This window comes from Hipposideros armiger, unplaced genomic scaffold (genome assembly GCF_001890085.2).
Source record: "Hipposideros armiger isolate ML-2016 unplaced genomic scaffold, ASM189008v1 scaffold_438, whole genome shotgun sequence".
Classification (NCBI taxonomy): Eukaryota; Metazoa; Chordata; class Mammalia; order Chiroptera; family Hipposideridae; genus Hipposideros; species Hipposideros armiger.
The window spans coordinates 1,075,730-1,090,471 of NW_017731788.1; the positions used below are offsets into that span (position 1 = coordinate 1,075,730).

General features: G+C 38.7%; 1 protein-coding gene and 1 pseudogene across 2 annotated transcripts in view; both read left to right on the forward strand.

Moving 5' to 3' along the window:
- UMAD1 (UBAP1-MVB12-associated (UMA) domain containing 1) overlaps positions 1 to 14,742 on the forward strand; it is a 202,498-nt gene that overhangs the window by 123,227 nt on the left and 64,529 nt on the right. For both annotated transcript variants that reach the window (XM_019665292.1, XM_019665293.1), the window contains one exon: positions 14,511 to 14,584. In XM_019665292.1, the coding sequence (XP_019520837.1) occupies positions 14,511 to 14,584 (74 nt within the window). The remainder of the gene's footprint in view (positions 1 to 14,510; positions 14,585 to 14,742) is intronic.
- LOC109394797 (60S ribosomal protein L12 pseudogene) lies at positions 5,687 to 10,135 on the forward strand (annotated as a pseudogene).

The window sequence follows — 14,742 nt, forward strand, 5'->3', positions numbered from 1 at the left end:
TTTTCTGTTTATTTTGAAATAATTCAAACTGACAGAAAAGTTGCAAAAATAGTACAAAGAGCTTTTCATTTTACCATTTAAGAGTAAATCAGCAATATGATGTGTCATTACTTCCAAATACGTTAGTGTGTATTTCCTAAAACCAGGGATATCTCGTATATCAATCATTGAAATCAGGAAATTCACCATCAAAGCCACAGACCCCCATTTATATTTTGTCCAAATGACGTACTTTATAGCAAAAAGATCCAGCTCAGATCAACTGTTGCATTTAGTTATCATGTCTGTTTAATCTCCTTCAACCTGGAATAGTTCCTCAGTCTTTCCTTTCAATATCTAGACACATTTGAAGATTACAGGCCAGCTATTTTGTAAAATATCCCTCAGATTGGGTTTGTCTGACATATCCTTGAAGTTACATTTAGGTTATGCATTTTTGTTAGGAATATCACAAAAGTGATGTGTTCTTCTCATTGCATCCTCCTAATGGGTAGTACATAATTCTTCTTTATTATATTATAGAGATATTAACCATGGTCACTTAAGGTCATATCTATCAGATTTTGCTACTATAAAATTACTCATTCTCTCTTTGTAATCAGTATTGGGGTGGGGGGTGCTTTGAGACTATGTAATATCCTGTACCTTATCAACCCCCCACCCACTAGTTCTAGCATCTCGCTTTGTTTCTTGGCTGAATTAACTATTACTATGATAGTTACCAAATGGTAATTTTCTAATTCTTTCATTCCTCCATTTATCAATTGGCATCCCACTACCAGGAAAAGCTTCCTCCTCTTCTGATATATTTATATATTTATTATTTATATCAGTATCTGTGCATGGATTTTAAAATTATTATTTGTGGATACTTTTAATGGGTTATTATCTGTTACTGTCATTATTTATTTTGATGCTTTGGCCAGTTCGGGATCACCTTCAAATTATCCTCCTCGTTCTTGAAGCGCTTCAGGGCACAGTGACATGACCCAGGCGCCTCATTCCCTGCTTGTATTTCTGCCGTCTGAACCAGCCTGCTGCTGCCACAGCTGCCCACACCCCTCCTCTCCTCACATGGGCTGCGACATCCTTCCACCTCCTACTTGCTGGGGACTCAGTTGTTCAGGAAGAGAGAGGAGGAGGAAACATAAAAATACTAGCTCACCAGTCTTGTAGGGAAACAGGTATTTGGATAATCCGAAATGATGGATATGCCCCAAATAATTGATTTATTTTAATGTTGGAATGTGTCTTAGTCCGTTTGTGCTGCTATAATAAAATGCCAGAGTATGGGTGGCTTATAAACAACAGAAATTTATTTCTCACAGCTCTGGAAGCTGAGAAGGCCAAGCTCAAGGCCCCAGCATGGTCGCCTTCTTGTGGGGTCCTCTGCCTGGTTCAGAGCTGGTGACTTCTTGCCAAGTCCTCCCATGGAAGGGGCTGGGCATCCCTGTGGGGTCTCTCTATCAGGACTCTAGTCCCATTCAGGAAGGCCCCACACTCATGGCCTAATCTCCCCCAAAAGTCCCCCCTCCCCACTTCTAATACCATCATCTTAGCGGGTTAGGATTTCAACATAGGTATTTTGAGGGGACACATTCAAACCATAGTAAAATGTTTTTGTTTTCTACTGATATTTGAATATAGGCCCATTCACTGTTTTTGAGAACTCAGCCTAAACTAATCAAAGTTCTCCAGCTCTTTATCTCATTACGCCAATATGCTGTCTCACAACTTGAGAAACTTCTTATCAAGCACACTGTTTGCTCTACTCTTAGAATCAGGCTTAACAAGGAGCCCTATGCTTTATGCTTTCCTTCCTGACTTGTTTTGCTCTGAGACGGGTAGGTAGATCAGTTGGCCCTCTACAGAGCAGTAAACATTCAGTATTTTCCCCCTCAGGAAGCCTGGCTGGGAGAGCCACTTGCTCTTTCCTGAGATTGAGAGGCTCTCCCAGTCGCCACTGTGCTGTTTCCAGGGTCTTCGCTAGGGTTAGTGTGCTTTCTCCTTGGGGGAAGAGGGAGAATTTGATAGCTGTAGGAGAGAGGCCTGCTGTATTAAGTCTGGAGGTGGTTAAAGTGGGCACGTGGGAGAAGAAAAGGAATTTGATGGTGACGGGTTGATCTGAAGGAAGCAACAACTCTCAGACAACGTTGCATCACAGAGCTGGTTGGTGAATATGTTTGTCTTTCCTATCCTAGTCCTTTAAGACTTACAAAAATGTTATTGAAGATTGGAACTTTTTTTTTATGTGTTGCAATTAGGCACCTGTCCAAATGAATTCTAATTGCGCTTAACTGGTCCCTGGAAAACTACTGAATTTATTTGAAATCATTTAGTCATGAAGATATAAAATATAGTGGACATTTAATAAATGAATCCTAACTTTAAGAATATCTAATTTATGAAACTGAGCAATTCTGTGGAATTTGGTGGTAATAAATGAGAAATACAAGTTTAAAGTTGATAAACCACATACAGTTTTCATAACTTTAAAATGACAAATGGTTTTACTATTTAACCAGTCTCGAAATTAGTGATTCCTGCTTAACAAATTAAAAGAACTGCAAATTTTTCTGAACATTACAACTATTTTTAGAGGAATTTAAAAAATATCACAAATATGTTAGTCTATATTTGTAAGGTAGTACTGTACTATGATTTTAAAGAAGGTATTTTTAAATTTGTCAAATACATATCAATAGTAAACTTAAAAATACAGCATTAAATACAATAAGATAAAAATACTTTATCAGAATTGCTTTGTAATCTCAGCACCACTTATATTTCATGCAATTACCTCAAACTCACTGTAACTACATAGAATCTGGTAAAATCTCTCCTCTGGTTTCAAGGTCACTATTGACCCTTTGTCCTTGTTCCTCGATCTTTACAAACTGCTGGGAAGTGTTTCCAGGTCTTTTACAGCTGGTCTACCTTGTCCTTCCATATTGCAGAAATCCTGTCCAAACTTCACATTAGAGGTGTGATTATTGATCTCTCCTTAAGCCTTTATGTTCAGCCTCTTCCTTTCAACCCAGTTCTAAGTGCTATTAATAAACTTATTCTTTACCAATCACAGGGCATCATAGGGCATCCCCCTCAACTTCCTTTATTTATCTCATAGTTTCATCAGAAATTTTTATTTTCCTGAGACTATCTCCCACCCTCCTCTTGACAATGCCACGTTTGCTGTAATGCCTCAGTCAGAAAATAGCCATTTCAGAGGACCAACCATGTGCCTCCTTGGTGCCAGTCTCTGTACTAGATGCCAAGAACATTGGGACAAATAAAATAAGCACGCACGCCCTGGTGGAGCTGACAGTCTAGTGGGAACAACAGCTATTAAAAAGTGAGTGCATATAATTAAATGATGGCAAATGTGTCAGGTGTTTTGGAGAAGATTGTAGGGGGGCACGGGTTCTCTTGGGGAGTCTTGAGGTAGTGAGGTTGGAGCTGAGACGGGAAGATTGAGTACATAATAGTTGGTTGAGGAACATTTCAAAGAGTGGTCCTTGCTCTTTCCATCATCGCTTCGACTCTGTCATCAAGTCAATTCTCATACTTTTTAGCCATACCACTGGCCCGCTCTCACCAGGATGCTTCTTCCTTCCATGGGCTTTTACCCTTACACCTTTGGCATTTTGTGCTGTCAACCTATTTTGGAGCTCCAGAGGCATTGTCCCCCAGCTGTTAGATTAGGATCTACCAGTAGCAGGCTCTCAGAGTCTGATTCATCCACTGCCTTCTACCCTGTAACTCGCCTCTCCTTTTTCTTCCCTAAACTCTTCCCATTTGGTGGGATTTCTGTGGGGAAAAAGAAGCACCAGCCAGCAGTGGAGACCCCAGTTTATTTGTTGACTTTCGAACCCCTTCCCCCAAACACCTGGATTTCATTGTCAGCTCCCCTCCTCATCCTGGTGACATCAAGGCTTAAGAGGATTGAAAAATGTCTCTTCCTTCGAGGAAGTTTAGGTATTTCGCTCTAGATCATTAAAGGATACACACATTAGCTGTGAAGTTTTGCATAATCTATAACTGTGCTTTATCAGTTTATGCAGTACTTTATATTTTAGATTTCTTGATTCAAGTTATTCAAAAGTGTCCATTTTTATAGCCAGTAGTTGAGATTTTTAATAGTGATATTCAGTGTCACTACTGTGTCATTACCTGAGAAGTAAATACAGATGAGCCTGCAGGTACAGGTCCACAGAAACAGCTGTATGTACTGGTACAGAGTGGCCACGTGTGCCCTCCTGGTATCGCTTAGCATTTTTTTACCACAGTGCATTGTGGCTGGGCAGCTGGTTAAACCGTTTCTTAGAGCTAGGCCCTTTAGCGAGCCATAACCTACCCTGTAGCAGAGATCAAGAAAACACTTGATTTTTCCTTTTTTCTTTATATATAGATTTATTAAAATAATGACATGACTATGGGATAAAAACTAAATATAACACCTGTATATAAATACCTATTAGCACAAAACTAAAGTGAATTTGAAAATACAGTGTTGACCAATAGTAGACTTATCTTTAACTTCTACCATTTAACTGTTCTACATAGAGGATAACACATCCTGTTTTTAACATTTTTATATTTAATTGTTGTAAAATACACACACGTTTTATCATCTTAGCCATTTTTAAGTGTACAGTTCAATATGGTTACATATATGCACAGTGTTGTAAACCAGTCCCATCAAACTCTTTTCACCTTGAAAGCTCAAACTCTGCATCTGTTAAACAACTCTATCTGCCCCTCCCTCCAGCCCCTGGTAACCAGCATTCTACTTTGTGTCTCTATGAACTTGACCATCCTAGGCACCTCATGTAAATGGAATCATACAGTATTTGTCTTTCTGTGAGTGACTTGTTTTACTTGGCATAATGTCTTCAAGGTTCATCCATGTTGTAGCATATGTCACAATATGTTGTTTTAAGGCTAGTGATTTTCCATTGAATGTATATATCACCTTTTGAATGTATATATCAAAAGGTTTATCCACCTTTTGTTTATCCAAAATGTATGTATTTTGTATACATGTATACATGTATTTTGTATCCAGTATGAATGTATAACTGGATTGCTTTTGGCTCTTGCGAATAATGCTGCTATGAACATGGAGGTACAAATATTTCTTCAAGACCCGGATTTCAGTTCTTTGGGGAACTTATCTCATTGAGCTCCAACCTTAGCCCTGAGATACATACTCTCTAAATATTTAAACAATGTGGGAGGGAAGGCGAGAAGGAGGGAGGGAACAGTCATTTCAAAAATTAGGCAGACGATAATGTGTCAGCCACGTAAGGTTATCTCAGTCGGCTTCAGGGTTTCTCAAAGTGTTGTCCATGAACCACCTGTGTTAAAACCTCCTGGAATGCTTGCTAAAATCTTAGATTCTGAGGCCCTTCACCAAACTTCACAAATTTGAATCTCGTATGAGGCAGGAATTTGCACCCTAGGTGATTCTTACACACACTGAAACGTGAGATGCACTGCCCCACTGGCCAGCAGATGTCTCAGAAATTTCCTCTGTTTATGCATGTGAAGGCCCTGCTCTCTGTTAACTCTCAGCCCTTGCTTTCCGATGGGGTACATTCATCCTAGGCTAGTCCATGATTCACTTTCTTTTCCATTCTGTCTGTATATTGTAGCCCAATTAAAAGTTCTGTAAATTTAGCAAAGAATGACCAGGCCTGAGTTTGCAACCCTAAACTTTGATCCAGGCCCTTTCGGGGTTCTTCCTCGTGATGGTAATTGGTGATTCACTGTTGCTGTCTGCCTGCGTCTAGTCAGTGGGCCAGTGAAGAGGTTAGGACTTCCTCCCTCAGGCCTTGCTCCTTGTTAGGCTTTCCTGAGTTCTTAAAGGGACCAAATCTCTTTTCTTATACGAACACTTTCAGTATGGCATAGTAGATTGTGACCCTCAGGACTACTGTAACACATTTATATTGTATAACTGAATGACAAATGTGACATCTTTATCTTCAGTGAAACCAACTAGCTTCTTTTGCATTTTGAAATCCAGCTCTCTGGCTTCATCTAATTCGCATCACATCATGTCACCCCATCATGTCTGCCGTGTGTGGCTTTGCTTCTGATTGTTATCTGTGATTTGCGAGTGATTCATTTTTCTAATATCAACTTTTCTTCAAATAATGTTGGTGCCTTTTCAGAAGCATTCTCTTCAGACTTATGTGTGATACAAGAGCAGGTTTAATATTTGACTTCCATTAAAAGTAATAATATTGGCTAATGTTATACTTTTTTTTTTAATGGAAGGAGCTAGGGGCAAAAAAAAAAAAAAAAGCCCTTGTAAGGAAACTTATTTTGTTATGGTTGGCCACCTTTTTCGTAATGTGCCCCGTACAACTTTCTATTCTTTAAGTAATTTGTTACTCTCATAATTTTTTATTTTGGGCTCATTTTTACATCCAAATTTTGTGATTTCCATTTGCTTGTTTGAAATCCCATTTGTAAACGCAGTGAGGGCGGAGATGGTATTGCTCTAGTTCACATGGTACCCAATATGGCACATAGTAGGTGCTTAACAAATGTTTGTTGAATGAATGAAACTTAACTTGAAGCTGATGGTAATATATTTCATATGCTGCTTTTATTTCTGCTAAAATTTTTCTTTGCAATTTTCTATTACAGTACAACTCTTTCATCAATCTATGAACTACATTTTTTTTTTAATTAAAGTTTGGGGTGACAATGGTTAGTAAAGTTAGATAGGTTTCAGGTGTACAGTACTGTAATACATCATCTGTATAGCACATTGTGTGTTATGAACTAAATTTCAAGAGATTGAGAAGCTTACCTACCTCTGGTGGGACCAATTGGTGCTGCAGGTTGAAACACAGCATTTGATCTCCTGGGGTCACTTAATTTCTCTATGTTGAAAACTGACTGAGCAGAACTGCTGACACCAACCAGTGATTTCACAAGTTTATTCTATTGCTTGGAAAGGAGACTGAACACTCTTGAGTGTGAGTGACTTTATGCCAATATATTTCCAACCTAAGTTTGCGTGATTGGTGATGGATCAGTGCCGTCTTCGTCACCCACAACAGGCCGTACATTTGAGTCTTTGTTTCAGGATGTCAGATAACCGGATGGAGTGAGCCTTATTTATTTTTTTTTTCTCTTTACAAATTTAGGCTTCAAGCTGTGCACACTGAAAGCGCTTCTCGCGTCAGCTCTGTTTGTTTTCAACAGAGCCTATGGAACCTGCTGTCAGTGGGCTGCTCAGAGCAGCCCTTATACAAAGAGCACCATTTTGGGATCGAGGGTCAGGAATGGTCAGCCCAACTCATGCTCGCAGTATATAAATTTACTCTGATTTAGGAAAGACCTTTGTAGGCAGATTTGTACGGCACGATACAGTGTTGTACAAGTGGACATGTACAAAATGAACTCGGCCTTTTGTGTTTCTAGTCTCCAGCTTAAAAGTAAGAATGCCTAGGCTGAACTGCTTAATATAGTATGAAATGCTTAAATGATGTTTTTGGATTGCTTTAAGATCTTCCAGGAAAATTATTACCCATAGCTACAAAGTAACAAGAGTCAGACCTAAAGACATCTGTGGAATTCCAGGACAAGTTAATTAAGAGCAGGCGGTAGGACTAGAAGCGTTTCTGACCTCAGTTGGATTTCCTGGTATTCTTATTTCCCTGAGGAAAATGCTTTTAGGTATTCAGTGTGACCCTAAAATGTTAAAGTAGCAAGCAAGGGTTTTAGCGCTGTGATTTTAATAGCAGGCATAAGGTTAAAAATCTAACATGATGCCTAAAAGGGTATATAAATATGTATTAAAATTAAGATTCCCATTAATATCTTATAAAATAGATTGCCTATTCTATTGAACACTTACATTTTTCTTCATATTTTAACAAACGTTTATAACTCTTTTTAGAAGCCCTTAGTGAGAGAGAGAGAGAGAGAGAGAGAGAGAGAGAGAGAGAGAGAGAGTGTGTGTGTGTGTGTGTGTGTGTGTGTGTGTAGAATTATCTTTCTTATTGCCCCCTCCTCCCATACCATTAAATCAACAGATGAGCATTCACTTCATTATCAGAATGATGCCAGTGTGTGAGTTTGTAGTCCATCCTTAGCGAATTTTGGGTGTAATAATTTTGGGATGCTAATTTAGTAGGCTCTTAGAGCCATTTTAATTTGCTTTTCTTTGATTCCTAGTTAGCTTGAACCTTTTCATAAATTTGTTAGCTAACTGCATTCATCCCTCTATGGTTTAGCTGTTCCTATTCTGGCTCATTTTTTTTGGGGGGTTATAACAGTTATCATCAGAATCCTGCCCTGACAGCAGAGGCTCCTGGGCAGGGCACGTCTTCAGCAAGTAGCACTTTTGCTTTTGCTCTATTCTTCTGTTCTTCATTATAGTGGAGGATGGGGAGTAAGTGGACAGTATTAGGAAAATGGGCGGGAAAACTAACGTGAGCTGGGGAAGACTTAAATATAAAATGTATCAATTTGGCATTGTCAGTAGACTTGGAGTTTAACACCAAGTCTGCCATTCTTAAGTGGATACAATAAAGCTAACTTCACATTTCTGCTGTGAGCACAGATGAGATTACACATGAGGGACTCTCTTAGCACCTCTTTCTCATGTGCTGAGATAGTGACAACAGCTACGTGACAAAGGTACAACAGCAGTTGACACCAAGACAAAACCTTTGTCTTTCCCCAACTCCTCTCCCTTCTCTGCAATTAGGGTTTAACGTGTTTTCTCCTTGAGCCTTTATAACAACCTTATTATTTATCATTATTCCCATTTTTCAGATAAGGAAATTGAGGCTCTGAGAAATTAAGTAACTTGCACAAGGTCATGGACTTGGTAAAGGATTTGGGTCGAGATCTGTCAGATTCCAACGCCATTCTCTTGCCCAAGTGCCATGATGAGTAATGAGTGTGTGACTGAAAGATGAAAAGGAGTTAATGGGGTGGCCATTCCAGGTTCTTTCCACTACTTCACTTGGTGAATGACTAATAAGCAAACACTCCCAGAGGGTATTTGAATTTTAAAAGAGGAGCTCATTAACTCTAATGAATCTCTAATTGGTGAATGTGGGGGAGATATTTCTGAGCACTGGGGTTTTCTCCTGTCTTCAAGGTGCCTGGCTATTCCTTTTCTCCTCTGTAGATTATCAACTAGTCTGGCATCAAGAATTATGTAGTAGAATACAGTCACATAATGCTGGTCTAGCTCAAATGCAACTGAATGGACGAACAGGGAGTTGTGAAAAGAATCATCTAAAGGAAAGTAACTGTGGACTAGTATTGTGTAAACTGAATATTCAAGAGTTAAGTAACAAATTGGGCGATGTTGAGGGTCTTCTAAAGAGTCAGGTAAAAAATAATATATTTCATAATCAATTTTAGCTTTGGAAATGTTATTATATATCAGCATTTTTCATAGTGTGTTCATAGACCTCTGCAAGATGTTGAATAGGTATCGGGTGAATAAAATGGCTCCATAGTCAAATATGTTATAACATTTTTTGTTTTAAGTTTCTTTACTAAAGCATTTCTCAGAGCCTTTAATATGTTAAAGTGCATTGGGCTTTCGGCTTTTGGCCTGAGAGATGGCCAAGGTGCAGCTTTCTTTGGTCATCCCGAACCCGGTTCATCCAACACCAGCGGCCTCCACCATTCCCCTGAAGTTCCAAGGAGACCAAAGTCATATACCTGAGGTGCACTGGTGGGGAAGTCGGGGCCGTGTCTGCCCTAGACCCCAAGAGCGGTCCCCTGGGTCTGTCTCCAAAAAAGTGACGACATCACCAAAGCAACTGATGATTGGAATGGTCTGAGAATTACAGTGAAGCTGACCATTTAAGTCAGATAGGCCCAAAGTGAGGTAGTGCCTTCTGCCCTGATCATCAAAGCTGTTAAAGAACCACCCAGAGCCAGAAAGAAGCACAGTGGAAATATCACTTTTGATGAGATTGTCAACATTGCTCAACAGATGTGACACCGATCTTTAGCTAGAGAACTCTCTGGAACCATTAAAGAGATCTTGAGGACTGTCCAATCCGTGGGCTGCAATGTTGATGGCCGCCACCCTCATGACATCATAGATGGCATCAACAGTGGTGCAGGGGAATGCCCAGCTAGTTAAGAACTACAAAGGAAAATATTTCCATTAAAAATAATTTGACAACAAAAATAAAATGCTTTGGAAATCAACTGAAAGGGATTTTGCAGGTTTTTTACATATTTTTAACTAAAAAATATTTAGAAATTTTTTTTTGAGGTGAACCCCTTGGAACTAGTGTTTTGTAGGGAATTCTAGATAATGCCTCTCTCATCAAAGAAAATAGTTTTCTGTACTCACAACTTTTTATTGCAGGCAAGCTGCAACCATGTACACACCAGTCCTTTCCCAATCTTGCTGGACTTGAGGGCATTCCAATAATAGCTCCTCTCTTCCCCTGATAAGATCTGGACAATTTAGGGGGGGAAAAAGATGGAGGCCCAATTGTCATCTTGTTGCCTATAAAGCTAGTGTTGAAGAATGTGGCTTCTATCAAGGAGCAAATAGGTTTCCTAATTGGAACCCCAGAATTGCATTGCGCTCCATCCATCTACAGGATATGCTAGGCTGGGGCAGGCCTCCCCAAATGGGGGCAGGTTCCTGTGGGAGGTCAGATCAGACAGTCACATGTTCTGGGTGGCCCTCCCATTCTCAAGAAAAGGAGAAGAGGAAGAGGAAGAACTATGTGGCCAAGTCCTCCGAAATCACCAGCCCATGGACGGGAGAGTGGAGGGAGGCCTGGAGTGGATGTTACCAGAGCTTCCCCCATATGGAAGGAGACCTAACGAGTGAGGGTGCCCCCTCTCCCGCCCACTACCAACCCCTCCACCAAAACAAGTCTTCCTGTGGGTGACCCAAATAGGCGTCCAGTCACTGGGGATTTCTCTCCTTTCCATCTTCCCTTCTCCCTGATGCTCACTCCTTCACTACGTTCCTCCTCTCCCTCAACCCAGTTGACCCAGTAGAATTGGCCCATGATGATGTTCTAGTCACTGTCCCTTTCTCATCTCCTTGGATAAATCAAACATAATTCATCTTTTTATCCCAAAAAAGGTGGCGTACATATATTCTCTGAAACAGGGATCAGGAAACTACAGCCTGACACCTGTTTTGGTAAATAAATTGTATGGGAACACAGGCACATTGCATTGATTTATATATTGTCTGTGGCTGCTCTCAGCTACAATGGTAGCGTCCAAAACTTGTGACCGAGACCATATGGCGCATAAGCCTAAAATATTTACTATCTATCTAGCCCTTTACAGAACAAGTTGCCAAACCCTAATCTAAAATATAGATGAATTTCTCTTCAGTCTAAGTTCTGAAAGAGCTTCATTAATATGCATATGTAGTCTTTATCCTTTCCTCACTCTAAATAAAAACTACAGTCTACACCAAGAAAAGCATATGGTTGTAGTATAAGAGGGATGCTTCCTCTTATAAATTGTTTCCAACCTTACAATCTTCTGAAAAACTATCAAGGGGCTTGTGTGTTTGCTTTGAAGGACCAGAAGAAAGGACAGAGGCTTGTCCTGGCCCGAAGGATTTGGTGTCATCAGTGGAAAGAGATCAGATCATCGATGGGGCCTATGGAAGCAAAAAGGAGTAGAGAGGAGTGTGTAGGGGTCTAGGGGGTTGGACCAACACAAGCTTGTCCTCAGAGAGCAGGAACCCTGTGCTCTTCTCTTCAGACCCTGTTCCCTAACTCAGGGACCTGATTCCTCCCACCTCAGCCCCCATCCCTCAGAACCTTGCACAGAATCCCAGGAGATGTCAGGAGACCAGGTGCTGCTCCCACCAAGACTGCCTTCTACCTGGGAGACCTCGGACATGTCACTGAGTGCTCTGCCCCTTAGGGTTCACTTCCCTGTAAACTGGGGGATTCGGGGTGAAGGGTGTCTTACTGAGCCATAGTGAGAGTCAAATATGGTGTGAAAAAAGGCTTTAGGAAATGTAAAGTACTGTGAAAATGTTGGTTGTTTCTGTTCTATTTAAATAGCTGACTTGCAAGTGAAATTTTTGACTCTATCCAGCATATAAATTAGAGCTAACTGATGTTTGAAAACGGAAGTACTTATTTCGATCGGTCACATGCACCTTTATTTATTGTTAAAGTATCTAATTTTCAGGTGGGTTATAAAAAAAGGGATAAAGTAACTGAATTTTTACCATACTAGAATAATTCTTAAGTGGGAGAAAAAAACTTCAAAAATCCTATTTCTTTGTAACCTGTTTTTTTTTTCCTGTTTGTCGTTTGTGTAGTTTTCATTTCATGCCTTTGTTTATAGAGCATAATCTTGCAGATGGCATTTTTCCTTGTAATCAGTTATTGTCCTATCTGAGTCATCGCCAGACATGGCATTTCAGTAAATAGTGATTACAATCACTTCCAGGCGAATGTGTTGTGTGATGTCAGGAACACTGGCTAATAACCTTTCTGGTTATTCAAGCAGTAGGGAGGAATAAAGTTTTGTATAGATACCTTGATATCAGAAAATGGCAAAGGAGGCCCATTAAATGCTTTTAGCCAAATGATTTCAGGCAAGTACAGTGTTTGTGTGGCTATGCGATGGAGCAATAATCATTTTAAAAGGTAAAAAAAAATCTTTCATATTGCATGATACATATTTTCTTATGAACATCATACATGGGAATTATTAAACACACCTTAACCTAATTATACATACTTGAATTTCCTTGGCTGTTTATGCTGCCATGGTCTCCACCTATAAAACCATGCAAATTAAACTCCCTGCGCATTGATTTTGTCACCTCTAAATTGGGGGTTGATTATCTGATCCCAAACTTTCAGGGAGAAGCTAGATTTCTGAAAATCAGGCTTTTTTTGATATGCAAATAAATGGTTACTTTAAACAGTTGCTTTAATAATCAGGGAAAATGGTTTTATGAGATCCTAGGTCACAAAAGTAGGTTGATGTTATTTTTCACTTAATTATTAACTTCATTATCCTATAGCTACAATGTGAAAGCTCCTAATGACTTTGTTTCAATTTGATTTTTTAAATCATTAACTGTTTTTAAAATCTAGTAAGTTATACCATAATTATGGATCACTAGTAACAATACATTATAGTGGTATTTAAGAAATTTGCCTTTTAAGTTTCACAAATATGTTTGAGAAGAGACTAAGTATATGCTCAAATACAGTGTTTATTACATACCATTTATATTTATTACAGCTTTATAGACTGGAAACTATAAAGAGAAGTTCACTAAATTATTCTGCTAGTATTTATTGAACACCTATTATGTGCAGGGTCCTGCCTAGCAATTATGTTACACATAGCTGAGAACAAACCTTATAGGCTAGAGAATAAACATTTTGGGGCATTAACTTTAAGTAAAATAAGTATCTTATGTAAGTAAACTACCAATTTAATTCTTGCTTCATGATTTTAGAATTTAACAGAATTTTGCTTTATAATTTTCATGAGGTTCATCCTTGCTTATAGCCATTGGTAAATTAAACTTTTGTGTTTCATGTGGAAAAGTAAGGTTAGCCAAGACTTTCATACTTTATCTCCAATCAAGACTTCTGACCTTCCTTAAATTAACAAATTCCTAACCTTTAATGTTAGCCAAGTCATCATCTATGAATTTTGTAACCTTACCCATTATAGAAATTCCTGAGCTGGCTGAAATTTATGGTTTGTGCAGTTTACAATTTACTATGTTAACCTCTCATTATGCTTTAAAGAAGTAGGGTAATTGTTTTTTTACATACCATGTGTTAACCACAGATCATTTGTGATAATAATTAATATAGGCCATTAATAAATTAAATTATGCTTATACTTACCTGACTATGTTTGTGTTGATCCTATGTCTCTGGAGACAGTCTATTCACCAACTTCACTGAGTCATATAACCCACCGAGGTTCCAGCCTTAGGAATCAAAGTATTAACTGAAAGCTAATTTATGAATTTGTCTATTGTTCTTTCCTGCTGTAAAGTTTGTTTGACATTTGGTTAATTGTCACATACAAACACATATATCTACTCTGAAGCAAATCCTCAGAGACACAAAAACTTAGAGTAATCCTCATTAAAAACTAATTTGGAGGACAGTTATTTATATTATAAATATTTTTATTTGAAAATAATTGGCCTTATCTTTAAGTTGTAAGCCTTCCTAGTTTATTTCAAATATGACTTGATTTACAAAATGTGAATTCACTTGATTTTTCCAGAGTAAACCAGTATAAAGCAGGATACATTTCTGGCTTAGGTTGTATGTATATATATATTTATGGATGATTTATGAGACCTCTATAAAATTAGTGCTGTTAAAAACTTATTTACTTTGTAACAAGGGAAATAGTAGTTGATTCCATAATGTGAAACATATAATAACAAAAGATATTTCAAATAAATAGATCATTTGGCCTTAATGGTATGATAAAGTTGTTTTTGTTTTGTTTGTTCTTTTGCTTCTTAGGAGATACAGCCGATGAGCAAAGAATGGAAGCAAGAGATAAAACTTCAGAAGTAGATGGCAGTCAACCTTTGGAGGTAAGTGAAACTCAATGAGTCCACTTTGGGGTGAAGCTGAACAAGTCACTAAGATTATATATTTCTCTGAGGATAAATAGTAACTTCTACTCTTGCTATGCAGACAGGTGTCTCGATACCAAGAAACAAGTGACCTACTCAAAGTCAGGGGATGACAG